The following is a 14,668-nucleotide window of genomic DNA, read 5'->3' as shown; positions in this document are numbered from 1 at the left end:
GTTTGCTTGCTTGCTTGCTTGTTTGTTTGGAGAAGGAAGATGTAAGTATGGGAGACCCAGAGCTACAGAAGAAAAGGACACATCTCCTTCCTCCTCTTCTTCCTCAAAGTTAGTTTTTAAAATTAAAGGATGGTGAATGGGTTGCAATATATCCTCCTGAGGTTTCAGGGGCTCCCAACTCTGGGACAGAGGTGCAATTCCCTCCTGAGTTTGTTTCTGTAGTAAAATACCTACAGAAAATATGTCACATTTCAATTTTTCAATGTGCCCACATCCTGTGTCTCCATGGAAAGACATATTCCAGGGTAGAGACAGACTGAGAGTTTATTTTTCCACATGCCTATCTTGTTTGTACATACTTATTGGCACTGCAGGGCTGTGATGATATGGGAGGAATAGCATGGGCTACACTGCAAAAGACCTGGGTTCTAACCTTGTTTATACTTCGGCAAGGATTACCTGGGATAATGCAGATGATAGTGCTTTATAAATTATAAACTACTCTATTGATCTCTATAACTTGAAGGATTAAATGTGAGACAGATGGATATAATCATGTAATAGATTGACACTCATGTATATCAATGTTAAGTTATATATAAATAATAAAGGTTATATAAATCAATGTTATCAATATTAAGTTATATAAAAGTAAAACAGGTTATTAGTATACCTACAAGCAACTGTGCATATTTAAACATGAGATCTGTCTTCTAGCCATCATACAACAAAAAACTTCCAATCCAAATGATAAGCATATGTGTACCCATAGAACAAATTAGAACATAATGAATTTAATATACTTAATAAAATGAAAGCTATTTTCTCACCCAAATCTGCCTTATATATTATATTATACACTTCTAATAGTTAAACAAATATGTAGAAAATACCATGAGGTTTTTGAATGTGCACTGTAAATCTGAGAAAAGGCTTACTAACCATTTTGTTCATCTTCTTCCTCCTCTTCTTCCTCAAAGTTTGTTTTTAAAACTAAGGGATGGTGAATGGGTCGTGATATATTCTCCTGAGGTTTCAGAGGTTCCTGACTCTGGGTTGGGGGTGGAATGCCTTCCTGAGTTTCTTTCTGCGGTGTGATATCTATAGAGGAAATGCAACATTTCAGTCTTTTCAAGATACACGTTTTGGTGCATGTTCAATGATCAACTGTTGTCCTCCTGATTAACTGCATATTTGTTAAAAGGTGTCTCTTCTTATTTCTGGAAAGGTTATTGAACTAACTTGCAAAAAAATATCAACATTTTGCTGGTAAGGTGTGGAAAATATGCTAATTCATAGACTTTAGATAGTAATTATAACCATGACTTGGTATATATCATACTTTGATATAAATACAAAGTGATCATAAGCATTACTGTATTCTTACATTACATCCGTGGGATAAGAATAACTTAACTAATCACATTACAATAATTTAACAAAGGCAAACTCATATAAGACATAGCTTATAATGGCAGAGTATACGTGTTCAAAAGAGGAAAAAATCCAATGGCTGGGGCTTCCCTGGTGGCGCAGTGGTTGGGGGTCCGCCTGCCGATGCGGGGGACACGGGTTCGTGCCCCGGTCCGGGAGGATCCCGCATGCCGCGGGGTGGCTGGGCCCGTGAGCCATGGCCGCTGGGTCTGCGCGTCCGGAGCCTGTGCTCCGCAACGGGAGAGGCCGCAGCGGTGGGAGGCCCGCGTACCGCAAAAAAAAAAAAAAAAATCCAATGGCTGGGGGTTGATAACTTCAAAATGAGAATAATACTTTCAGATTCCTTTATTGACTCACATGGGTCAGATTGACCAAAGCTCTAGGTCATATTTAAATGTTCTGTAACCTTCAAAACTAACCAGCAAATAATAGAAAAAGCCAGTGAACACATGTATCTTCTATCATTACTTATTCAATTCTCTTGGTTTTTCAAACCAATAGTTATCAAATTTGGCTAATTATCAGAATCAAATTAAAAAATTATTCAAATCATCTTTTGGGTCTCTGTTTTTCAAATTTCTGATTCAGCAGGTCTAAATTAAAGCCTAGAAATATGATACTATTTTTAAATGCCTCAGATAATTACAAAATCAGTCAAGTTTGGAAACCATGGCCCCGAATCAATGATCATCTAGGTGGGGTCCTGGGTCATGGGAAGGCTTTCAGTGGGTTTGCCATCCCAATAATTTGAAAGCAATCTATCGTATTCCAGATCCTTAATTTCCACATCCATTTTCACCCTAAAATTAGTTTGCCTGAGAGCAAGCCTCAGTTCACAGTAGCGTTTTCTCCACTTTACAAAATAAAGCTCTACTTTACCCATGCCAAAATTTTCTATAACACATTGCCCGAAAAAGAAATCCTCCTTTACTGATTAATCAAACCACCATGAACTCATAGGGCTTTTTCCATTACCTTGACTTATACACATTTCTACCAGCAGAAAATCATTTTGTGATAGGCAGAATAATGTTCTCCCAAAGATGTCCAAGTCTTAATCGCTGAAGCCTGTGTATACATTAGGTTATACAGGAAAGAGGAATTAAGACTGCTAATCAGCTGACCTCACAATTGGCAGATTATCCTTTATAATTCAGGTGGGCCTTTGAAAGTAAAAGAGAGATGCAGAGGAAAAGAGCCAGGAAAAGAAGTGTGACAGTGGAAGCTAAGTCAGAGTGATACAGTGTCAGAATGGATACATTGCTGACTCCGAGGTGGAGGAAGGGGGACATGAACAAAGGAATACTGAAGACCTCTAGAAACTTGAAAAGGCAAGGCAACAGATTCTCTCCCAGAAATCTCCGAAGGAATGCAGCCCTGGAGACCACCTTAATTTTAATTCAGAGAGATCTCATCAAATTCCTAAACTAGAACTACAAGACAATAAACTTGAGTTGTTGAAGTCACTTAGTTAAGGGTAAATTGTTACAACAGTAACAGAAAATGAATACACGGGGTATTAGAAAAAAGTCCTATCTGGTTGGAATGTTCTGAATTCAAATGCTTAATAGAGTATGTTGCTAGTTAAGAATTTTTGTTGAAAAATTTTGCTTGCTCCATTTCTAGACTATTGTGAAAGAATATGTCACTCTTAAAAAAAAGTCTTGTGGTGTCAATGAAAAGAGAGCACTAGTAAGAAACTGTGAAGGAAAAACATGGCTTTAAACAGAACTTTTTAGCTATTCTCAATACATATTCCCAAGACTTGTCATTAGCTTCAAAGAAAAGCTTCACTGAACATTCAAAACAATACAAGTTAAAATCACATTTTATAAAAGCTTTATTGAGATATAATTCACATACTATACGATTCCTCATTTAAATGTATAATTCAATGTTTTTTAGTATATTCAGGGAGATGTGCAACCATCACCATGATCAGTTTTAGGATATTTGATCACCCCAAAAAAGGAAACCCATACCAGTTAGCAGTTACTCTTCATGTCCACCCAATGTCCCCAGTCTTACACAAGCACTAGTGTACTTTCTGTTTCTATGGATTTACCTATTCTGGATATTTCATATAAATGGAATTATACAATATGTGGTTCTTATACATGACTTACCGCAGTGTTTTTTATAGCCAAATTATATTTCACTGTATGCATATACCACAATTTATCCATTCATCACATGATGGACACTTCTGTTATTTCCACTTTTTTTGGTTGTTATAAATAATGTTGATATGAATATTGTTGTGCAAGTTTTTGAGAGGACATATCTCTTAGGTATATACTTAGGAGTGAATAAGTAGGACATATAGTGACTCTATGTTTGATCTTTTGAGGAACTGCCAGACTGTTTTCCAAAGCAATTGCACCATTTACATTCCTACCTGAAATGTATGAAGATTCCAATTTCTCTACATCCTCGTCAACTCTTATTATCTTTTTGATTAAACTATTCTAGTAGATGTGAGTGGCATCTCACTGTAGTTTTGATTTACATTTATCTAATGGTTAATGATGATGAGCATCTTTTCATGAGCTTATTAGCCATTTGTATATCTTTGAGAAATGTCTATTCAGAGTCTTTGTCCATTTTGTAATGGGATTGTCTTTATATTATTGAGTTATAAGAGCTCTTTATATATTCTAGATGTGTCTCTTATCAGATGAAAGATTTGCAAATATTTTCTCCCATTCTGTAGGTTGTCTTTTCATTTTCTTGATGGTATTCTTGAAACACAAAAGTTTATAATTTTGATGAAATCCAATTCATTTTTTTCATTGATTGCTTGTTTTTCTGGTGTCATAACTGAGAGGGGTTTGAGTAACCTACAGTTTCTTATAAGAATTTTATAATTTTAGCTCATATTTAGGTCTTTAGTCTATTTTGAGTTAATTTTTATAGAGTATAAAGAAGTCTAATTTTTTTTTTATGGCTATCCAGTTTTCTTAGCACCATTTGTTGAGAATACTGTTCTTTCCCCCATTGAATGGTCTATGCACCCTTTTCAAAAATCAATTGACCAGAAATTGATTTATGGAAAGGTTTAGTTCTGGTCTCTCAATTTTATCTCATTGATCTACATATTGATTTTTATGCCAGTACCAGATGGTCTTGATTACTAGTTTTGTAGTAATTTTTACATTTCAAAATCAGTAAGTATGAGTTCTACACTTTTCTACATGTTTCTACAACATTAAAAAGGTGAGATGATTTATTTTCCCGGTTTTGGTTAATATGAACCTTGGTAGGTAAATGTCCCTGGAAATATTTTAGGAAATATTAGGTCTACAAAAGATCAAATTATACCTTCTGAGGTACTGAAATATTTTTAGAATGAACAGATGATGCAGTAGGTTCAACACATAATTCAAATGAGCTTTGTAGTTTCCGCCAGTCTGGAAATTGAATCCTATTTCCTAGAGCTCAGACATCTGTCTGGGCAGAGAAAAAATATTTACCTTCTTAACATGAATAAATACTTTTCTGGACTTCCTGGGATAGAATTAGCCACTATGTGAAAGGTAGTACTATGTACCTATGTTTCGTGGTTGGGATTCATCAGTAAACAAAATAAAGATTCCTACTCTTACGGAATGTTCATTCTATAGGGAGGAATCAGACAACAAACAATAGATGTAGTGAAGAAATAAATTATATTTTATCTGAGAAAATAAGGGAAATGGCAAAAGAAAGCAGAGCAAGGCCAGGAAGAATGTGTAGGGAGGAAGTGGGAAGGCTGCCACATTTCAAACAGAGTATTCAGGGTAGACCTCATTAACAGATGATATTTGAGTAAGGCCTTGAAGAGGTAAAGGAGTTTACCATAAAGCTGTTGAGAGAAGGGCGTTTCATGCAAAGCCCTTGAAGCAGTAGCCTACTAGCAAGGAGAAGCAGGGAAACTGGTATGGTTGGAGCAGAGTGAGCAAGTAGAACAGCTGCAGGAGATAAATTCAGAGAGGAAACGGGGCACCACATCAAGTACAGTCATTTAGGCCTTTGTCAGGACTCTGATTTTACTCTGAATGAAATGAAAACCAATTGGAGGGGTGATGTCTGATTTATGCATAAGATTATCACTGACTGTGCTTTGAACAGACATAGAGAGGGACAAGAGTTGAAATAGGAAAACCATTTAAGCTATTGCAGTAATCCAGTCCAGAAATGATGTCGGTGTTTTGGCCCAAGGTGGGAATAGTAGAAATAGTGAGAAAAGTCAGATTTTGGATATATTAAATACAGTAGAGTTAACAGGATTTCTGTATGGATTGGATGTGGGATATGAGAGAAACAGAGTTTGAGGATGATTCAGTTGACCTGAAGGATAGAAGGATAGAACTGCCATTAAACCAAGATAGAAAGCCCATGGATATAGCAGGTTTGGGGATATAGGAGTAAAATTGTGAGTTGAGTTTTGAATGTGTTAAGTGGGAAATATCTACTCAAGTTAAGAGCCCAAGTGAAAAGTTGAATATAAGGATCTTTGAAGTTCAAGAGAGAGGGCTGGAATAGATATGTAAATTTAGGAGTAATTTACATGTGGCTCATAATCAAAGGCATGAGACTGGATGAGATTACCAAGGGAGTAGGCAGAGAAGAAAAGAGAACCAAGAACTAACTCCTAGAACATACCACATGTAAGAGGATGGGGAAAAGAGGAAAAACCAGTGAGGGAGAGCAAAAACAGAATACTAGGTAGATAGGAGTAAAACAAAGAGGTACAGGGTCTTGGAAGCTAGATAAGGAAATTATATCAATGAGGGAGGAGTGATCAAGTCTGTCAAATGCTGCTAATGGTTCCAGTTATGGAAGGACTGAAAATTGACCACTGGATTTAATAATTTGTATATCAATGGTGAAAGAGGCTGAAAAGGATGATTTACATGGGATTAAGAGAGAATGGGTGGGGAGGATTTGATAATACCAAGTCAAGGATAACTATTTTGAGAACTGCTACAAAGAGAAAGAAAAAAATGGGGTGGTAGCTTGTAAGAGGATGGATTAAGACAAAGGAGACATTTTTTCCTCAGTTCAAGTTTAATAGAAACTACAAAAGATCAAAAGTGACACCCTACCACTGTACACATCAGTTGGCCTGTCCCATAATACAGCCCAGGCCATTTCCTCCAGAGGAAGAAAGGCTGGCAATTAGGATTTAGACTATAACTGAGAGAATGACTGAGATGGGGAAGGGTAAGCTCAGTGGAGGAATTGAGTTCGAGGAACTGAGAGGCTGGGGTGGTAGATCATATACTTACATATTGGAATCACCAAGAATTGACACAGGAGTACAGTTAGACTGACTATGAGCCAGGAGTTCATACTTCTGAAAAATGGGGAGGAAGGATGTGGACAGATGTAGACAAAAGCAAAAAGAACAGCAATGCCGAAGGGGGATAATGGCATGAGATACAAACTGGATGGTTTTAAGGAGAAGTGAGAGAGAACAATCTGAAATTGGCAATAGGACCCAAGGAAACCTTCTACCTCATCTCCAGATCAAGTGGTACTTGAGAACTGGGGATAAAAACAGCCACCATTTGGAGAGGGCTGCTGGAGAAGGAGTGGGGAGTGACGCTTACATTCGACTATGAAGACGAAGGGAAAGTTCAGGGAAGAAGTTGAAAAAGAATTCTGCTGATAATGAAGTTTGGGGAGGAGTGGATGAAAGGGGCCAGATAGGGAGAGGAGTGAGTCATTTGAAAGATGGGGGTTCTGATATTGACTGATGTGAAATAATAGAAAATACATTGGTCTCTGCCCCCAGTTCCTGGCACAGAGTTCCTAAAACCTTCGTGATTTCCTAAGTAAAAAGAGCACTGGGAACATCTTTTGTTCTAATATTTGGCCTTTGACCCTGGTTCCTGACACAGAACTCCAAAATCCCTTAGAGTTTCCTCAGTGATGGGAGTGTCCTTTGTTCTAATGAGGTGACTCTGGGTGGGTTCCTGGTAGCTTCATGAGTAGGGTTTGTCACCAGAAAGACCAAGCCAGCATTAGAAGCTTGGAACTCTCAGCCCTGCCCCCATGTCCAGGAAGGGGAGAGGGGCTAGAGGTTGGTTTAATAATCAATCATGCTTACCTGATGAAGCCTCCATAAACATCCCAAAAGTATAGAATTCAGAGAGCTTCCAGCTTGAACACATCCACGTACTGGACGGTGGCACACCCCAACTCCACAGGGACAGAAGTTCCTGTGCTCAGGCCCTTCCAGACCTCACCTTATGTGCCTCTTCATCTGGTTGTTCATCTGTGTGATGAACATCTTCTATTACAGTAGAGGATGCCATCCTCTATGGCATCGTCTGTTACAATAAACTGGTAAAGATAAGGAAGCGTTTCCCTGAGTTCTTTGAGCTGTCTAGCAAATTATTTAATCCAGGGAGAGAGATCATGGAAACCTCCAATTTGTACCCAAGTTAGACAGAGGCTGTGGGTAACCTAGGGACCTTCTACTTGCAATTAATATGAAAAGTGTAAGATAATCTTTGGGGATACAGCCATTAATCTGTGGGGTGTGTGCTAACTCTGGTTAGTGTCAGAATTGAATTAAATTATAGGACACCCAGCTAATGTCACAAAGAATTGATTGGTGTGGGAAAAAACCCACTTGTATGGTGTCAGAAGTGTTGTGAGTATGGTACTAGTGTGCAAATAAAGGAGAAACACACAGGAGTATTTTTTTTCCCCTGAAACTGACATAAACAGGAATAAAGGGCAGAATAAAATTAGTCCTGGTGAATTCAAAACACATAAGTGGATTTGTTCCCTGTAGACAGACGAAAGGAGGTTTGAGGAAGTAGGGTATTAGCAGCCTATGAAGCCTGCTTATCCCCTCTCATGATGGAAGTAGAATGGCTAGGGGAAGGATTTGGTCCCAGTGCATGGATCTGGTTTTGACCCTATTGAGAGAGGGGAAACCTTATTCCAAAGTCAGGAGCAGTTTTGACACATGTTGAAGAAATTGAGACTTCCAGAAAAGCTAGAATTTATTTTTGACGTCCAGATTCTATGCCTAATAAATGAGAATAATAAAATGTATCCCTACAGAACTTAGCCCAGGGCATGTCTTATAGTGGGGAGCCCAATAACTGTTACACAGACACTCTACCTTTCCTTTGCCCAGAGATGGAGTCTTTGTTTTCCTCTAGTCCTAAAAGAATTAGTTTGAAAGATAGCAATTTTATCCATAGAACTTTAGGAAGCAAACTATTACACTAGATATAGGGAATTTAGTACAATGTCCTCATGAAATAAAATCACACTAGATGTAAAACAATGGGATCAAGTTAACCACTTAGTAAGTGTAATAACTTTCATCCCAGTAGGTTACCTTCAGTAGTTATCTATCTATCCCCATCCATCTATCCATACATCCAATTTTATTGAGCATCTGTGCTCCAGACATTGTGCAAAGCATTGGTAAGGAAACTAGTTATGGTCCCCATCCTTGTGATGTTTACAGTCTAGTGAAGAAAAACATTGATCAAGGTACCACATGTATAATGAATGCTATGAGATCGGAGTTTTCCAGAAGACTATAACAAAGAAACATAATTTTTAGTCATTCATTTGCCAAGGATTATCTGAAGCCACATTTTCAAATCCAAAGTTCTGATATTCTGTAAACTCATTCCTAGAATAATTCCATCGTAAGAAATATGGTGGCCACAGCAGGAGAGTGGCATAGCTATAGCATCAGGGAAACCTGACAATCCCAACTTCTTAAGCAAGGTTCTTGCCATTCACTGTTACAGGGCATGGTGTCTTCCCTATCCCCTTCCCAGAACCTAGTTTAAGGTTCATCACATAGTAGAACCTCAGTGTCATTTAGCTGGATTGAAGTATGCCACTTACTCTGCAACAATGGGATTGCATTTTATCCACAAATGAAGTCTTAGGAAGAACCACGCATCTAGCTGTTCTTCTAGAAGCAGAAGTGTGCAAACCAGAGCATGCCCTTGCTCTCCCCACCTATGAGGTAAGGGCACAATGGTGAGGCCAGTTGTGCGATGATTTGCTGAGACAGTTCCTCTCTACCTAGTGAGGTCAGTAGTCCTCTCACTTTTCAGATGAATAAATCCACTTTAGAAACACAGAGAAAGTTTGACTTGCTCTTTGTTCACTACATTTTTGTTGGCTACTTGATGGCTCATTCTAAGCTTCATCTCATGATTCTTGATAGAATCATCCCAAATCATTCAGTGGCTGTTAAACTGCATTACTCACCTTTCATACTTTATTTAACGTGTCATTCTATGCTGCTACTCCAAAACCAGATTATAATATGGTATATCCATGTTATTCAAAAAAAATACTCACTGCTACTTGGTGGCAAAAATAATCCATTGATATTTCGAGGTTTGCTGTGATAAAAGATACAACTGATCTTCACACAACCAAGAGGCTGAGTTTCCCAGAAGCATGAAATGCTGCAGTTTTGCTAGACAAAGGAGGTGGGGGAAATGTAATGATCAGATGCCATATTCACAATAAATACAATGTGCTACAACACAACACAATGTGACAAAAACTACTGCAATTGCCGATTTAAGATCTCGTGTGTTTCTAGGCTTTGAGTGTTTCTAAGCTTTGCTATTTAAAAGATGCAATGGATTTCCTAAAATATACTTGCCCATTTCTTTAAGAATTTAAATTGAGCAAAGGGCAAAATGCCTAAAATTAAGTAATGGAAGGAAAAATCATTTCTTCTCAATTGTGTTGTAAGAGTATAGTTCAGTATTATCGAAGGGAGATGCTTTTAACAAACATGATGATGCTGAGTAATTCTACCTGCATTTCCATGTGTCTAAATCTGCAAAGTGGATCTAAACATTTTCCTTCTCTCCATAATGAGCACACAGTGTCACTGCCAAGGGCCTCTTCACAGTGTCGGAATCGGCACTGGGAACCCTAAAAGGAAAAAGTAAACAGTGTAGAAAACTCAATATATGAATGTTAGTGTTTAACAACAGATTACTAATCAACTAAAGAAAATATGAGGAGATCAAATTAAAATTTAAAAAAAGACTACAAATACAATGCCATAAAGTCTAAATTCTAGCAAAGCAGTCTAATTTTAATGAAAGACACAAGATAATCTAATGATTAAATAGTACAACACGCCATGAGTCACTGATAAAATTCTCCTTGTTATCAGTTAATCCATATGGCTCACTAAGGATAAACATACAAAAGATCAGTGACACTCTTAATCACAATCCAATGACAGAAGGATCTAATTTTTCTTTGTTAAGAAAGCCAGAATTTTTTTTTAAGAATCATCATCCATATTCTAATTGTAGAGATGATCTCTATTAATCATATATTTCATTAGATAATTGTTTTCTTACTTTATGGAGATACTAAGTGTATTTATATAGGGAAAGTGAATGGAGCTTAAACTTTATATTATTGTGGAATTTTAAATAATTGGTACAATGTGCTATGTTACATGTATATGCTATATGCCCTTGGTCTACAATTGTGTCTATACATTTACACATTTACATCATTATATCCCAACAAAAGCAGGTATGGATTATTTTAAAGGGCTGTTGTTTTTTTATTTTATATCTTTTACACATAGATCCACAATTGGGAAAACTTCAGGTCATTGGCTTTTGGGGCAGAGGGTGGGTAACATAGAATAAAAATATCCTATTAAACTCATCCCTTTTTTAGACATGTGTTTCAGGGTTGTTCCTTATTTTTTTTCCCACCCTCTTACTCTCTGTCTTCAGTCTCTCTCCCTTTTAAGGTGGATCTGTAGGTCTCGTAGTCCAGGATAGTAGGCAGGAACCAGATAAACTAGTATTTGAACTCTATTTTGCCCATAATCACAAAGTCAATCTGTTACTCACCCTCTCTGTGCCTCAGTTTCCTCACCTGTAAAAAGGGAATAAAGTGCCCTCCTCACAGATTGTTGTAAAAATTATGGGAGATAAAGTATTGTGATTGCTATTATTATTTTTATTTTTTCATTTATTTATTGAGAACTTACTAAGTATTTGAGGATACAGCAGTGAAATAGACAAAACTCTCTGCCCACATGGAACATAAGTTCTATTATTTCTTATCATCCTAGGGTTTAATCTTAAAGTAACAGGTAAGAGAAGTAGATCTCGTTCTTACAGTCAAGTTGACTCCATTCAGTTGTCCTAGCAGAGATGAAATGCTTTAAACCAGACAACAGCATGTCTTTCACTGGGTTCATTCTGATATGAACATGAAGCTCCAAACTCTGAATTTCTACATTTTTTATTTGGTTTCATTGAGATCCATTAATCCTAATCACTTAGATTAAATATTTTTTCCCATTTTAACTTTATAAACTTCGATTCATGTTTGGCCAATTTGTTTGTATTACTTTCTTTTCCTTTTTCCATGATATTATTTGCTGTTACTTTGACAGGGGAAAATTCAGTAATTTCGTTAATAAATTTCAAAATGGGGGTAAATTAGATTTATTTAACTGTTTGATAGTGACCTGAATTTAACTATTCTAATTTATATGACTGGAATCACATTAACCAAAACAGTACGATGTATCATATAATGTTTCAATATTAGGAATTTGATGTTTCAAGGAGCCATAATATAGGCAAAAGTGCCACACTGAGGACTAAAAAGCCAGGGGCATATAACTGGCATATAGAAGGGTAGTTTCAAACAATTTTAAGTTATCCCAGATTTTATCAGAGAAATTCAATATATCAAAAATACATGATAAGGGGCTTCCCTGGTGGCGCAGTGGTTGAGAGTCCGCCTGCCGATGCAGGGGACACGGGTTTGTGCCCCGGTCCGGGAGGATCCCACATGCCACGGAGCGGCTGGGCCCGTGAGCCGTGGCCACTGAGCCTGCGCGTCCGGAGCCTGTGCTCCGCAGCGGGAGAGGCCACAACGGTGAGAGGCCCGCGTACCGCAAAAAAAAAAAAAAAAAAAAAACTACACGATAAGGATTTACTTCAGATTTTAAATACATAAAGTATTTTGTGGGAAAATAGTAAATTTTGATTCAGCAATGCAAATTATTGCCATATCTTCCTTCATTCTACTAAAAAGCTTAAGCATGTGAAGTACTGTAAATTGTACAATATTTACCTTTATGCATATGGAATTAAAAAAGAAATAGCAGTCATTCCCAACTTCTGCCATTTTCAACTCTCTTGCTACTAATCCTATGTTTTTTAATATAAAAATTGCAGGAATGCAAATATAAGAACTATGAGTGTGTACGGGGAAAAATAATTTCTCTTCCACACTCTTTCAGGCTATCAGTATTTTTAAAACTGATCTCCTGTTGACAGTATATTACACAATAGATAATTCTTAAATAAATTTAAATTAGAAGATACCTTCTCTAGCTTGGCAGAAATGTTGAAAGTGGTTGCTAGTAAGCACACAAACTCAAACTTCCAGAATTTTGCTCACTGTTACCTAATCCATTATTTGCTCATCATAAATGACCTCACATCTAACTGTAGGCTAGGTTACCTTAGTGAATACTGTACAGTAATTTCTCTTACTCAATTCTAGTATATTGACCAGAAAAAGCTAATAAAAATAAAATAGTATGTTTTATCCTTCAATGCTCTGATTGAAATTGGAACAAACTAGCTCATACTTTCATAATTAAGAAGTATTAAGTATTTCACAAGTAAATATTTTCTAAACTCTTATTTCTATACATGATTTGGAAACAAAACTAAAAATTTTAAATAGGTAAATATACTAATCTATATTTCAAGATAAAAGTAAAATTATTTAATTATGTACTCACCGCTATCCACTGATTTGAAAAAAATCATTCAGATTGTGATATTTAATAGATGCCTGAAAATAAATTGGACTACTTATTCATCTTGTAGCTATATTCCATTCACTCTTCATCCATCATTAAAAGGGGAATAGCTTCTTCCTATAGCAGAAAGATTCCAGAATGCTTGCAAATTTTGAGAATTTGTTGAAAGCAAAATGAAGTACTCTGATTCCCAGAATGAGACATTTCAATCAGTAGTTACTGAGGTCTTCATCTTAGTATCTTTACTAAAAGAACTAGAACCTAGCAGAAATTAATAAAAATATCCATAGAAGGTAACTTAGAAAATGCCATAGAGAAGACAAATTACAGTAGGTCAAAATATATTTTTAAATTGCAGTGTACTTTTAATTGTAAATTTAAAAGATCAAGACATATAGATTTTCATTTTGGTTAAGTAAAAGAGACTAAGTTGGTATGAACTTTTTGAATACACTGCTTTAGGATAAAAATCTAGGAAATAAGCTAAAATTTAGAAAAGAGTTATTCACCTATAACTGTAAATAAAAGAAAATAATAAAAAGAACTGTGCATTAGAAGTAAATCAAGTAGAGAATAAAGACTTGACTAAAACCTTGGAAATAATAGCAATGATATATAGAAAATCTAATATCTCAACTTTTGTTTTGCCCTACCTTCTAACTCTAGAATAACAATGTACCCATCTTAAGCACATAGGTTACTGGGAGAAACACCCCTAAGAAATAGCTTTAAGTGGTCTTTGCCTCCAGATAAACTTCCTCTCCACCTATGAACTTTTAGCTGCATTGGACTATTTTCAAATACTGTTACCAAACACCATTGTTGCATGATTACATTAACATCATGATTAAAGCCATTGTGAGAACCCATGTTTTACACAGGGGAAAGCCTGAAGAAATGCTTTTACCTCTTGAAGTTAGTTTTGAACAATTATGTTCCATTAGAAACAGCAAAAACACATCAAACCCAGAAGGGAATTTTTTTTTTTTTTTGCCATTGTAAATAGATCTGTGCATTTTGGTAGTGTCTAGAATGCCTGGAACCCTAATTTCTTCTTTTTTTCCAACTCTCTTTTCCTTTCCTTTCTTTCTACCCTTCCTCTCCCCCGCCACACACACCTTTTCCTTATTCTCTTCACTCCTTTCCTGTTGTGAAATTCATTCTAGTTTTTCAGGGAAAGCTATGACTATACCCAGGATGATTTTTTCTCCCTGTAATGAGTAAAGAAGAGTTATGAGAAATTTGCCTGGACAGTTCATGGTAGGCCTGAAAATTCTGTGTTTTTGTGTTGGCCAGAGTACACTCTGCACTGAATCTTTCATTTTGGGTTCATGTCAGAACACTAACACATGAGAGAAAAAAGGCTTTCTTCCAGTTTGTGTTAACACCACTTTAAGTACTGGGGCTGGTAGTCACTCC

At 36.6% G+C, this 14,668-nt stretch overlaps 1 protein-coding gene across 3 annotated transcripts in view; it reads right to left on the bottom strand.

Annotated features, from left to right (window-relative positions):
* Window positions 1–12,754, bottom strand: part of C11H12orf50 (chromosome 11 C12orf50 homolog) — a 30,377-nt gene extending 17,623 nt beyond the window's left edge. For 2 of the 3 annotated variants that reach the window (XM_073788365.1, XM_073788364.1), the window contains exons 1-4: window positions 12,550–12,751; window positions 10,240–10,359; window positions 9,769–9,889; window positions 943–1,101 (exon numbers count right to left, since the gene is read on the bottom strand). In XM_073788365.1, the coding sequence (XP_073644466.1) occupies window positions 943–1,101; window positions 9,769–9,889; window positions 10,240–10,359; window positions 12,550–12,603 (454 nt within the window). In that variant the 5' untranslated portion in view covers window positions 12,604–12,751. Of the gene's footprint in view, window positions 1–942; window positions 1,102–9,768; window positions 9,890–10,239; window positions 10,360–12,549 lie in introns of all 3 variants that reach the window. The other variant, XM_073788366.1, reaches the window with a different exon arrangement.
* Window positions 12,755–14,668: the final 1,914 nt, after the last annotated feature.

This window comes from Tursiops truncatus, chromosome 11 (assembly GCF_011762595.2).
Source record: "Tursiops truncatus isolate mTurTru1 chromosome 11, mTurTru1.mat.Y, whole genome shotgun sequence".
In the NCBI taxonomy this organism is placed as follows: domain Eukaryota; kingdom Metazoa; phylum Chordata; class Mammalia; order Artiodactyla; family Delphinidae; genus Tursiops; species Tursiops truncatus.
This window is presented reverse-complemented; position numbering and strand designations above follow the sequence as displayed.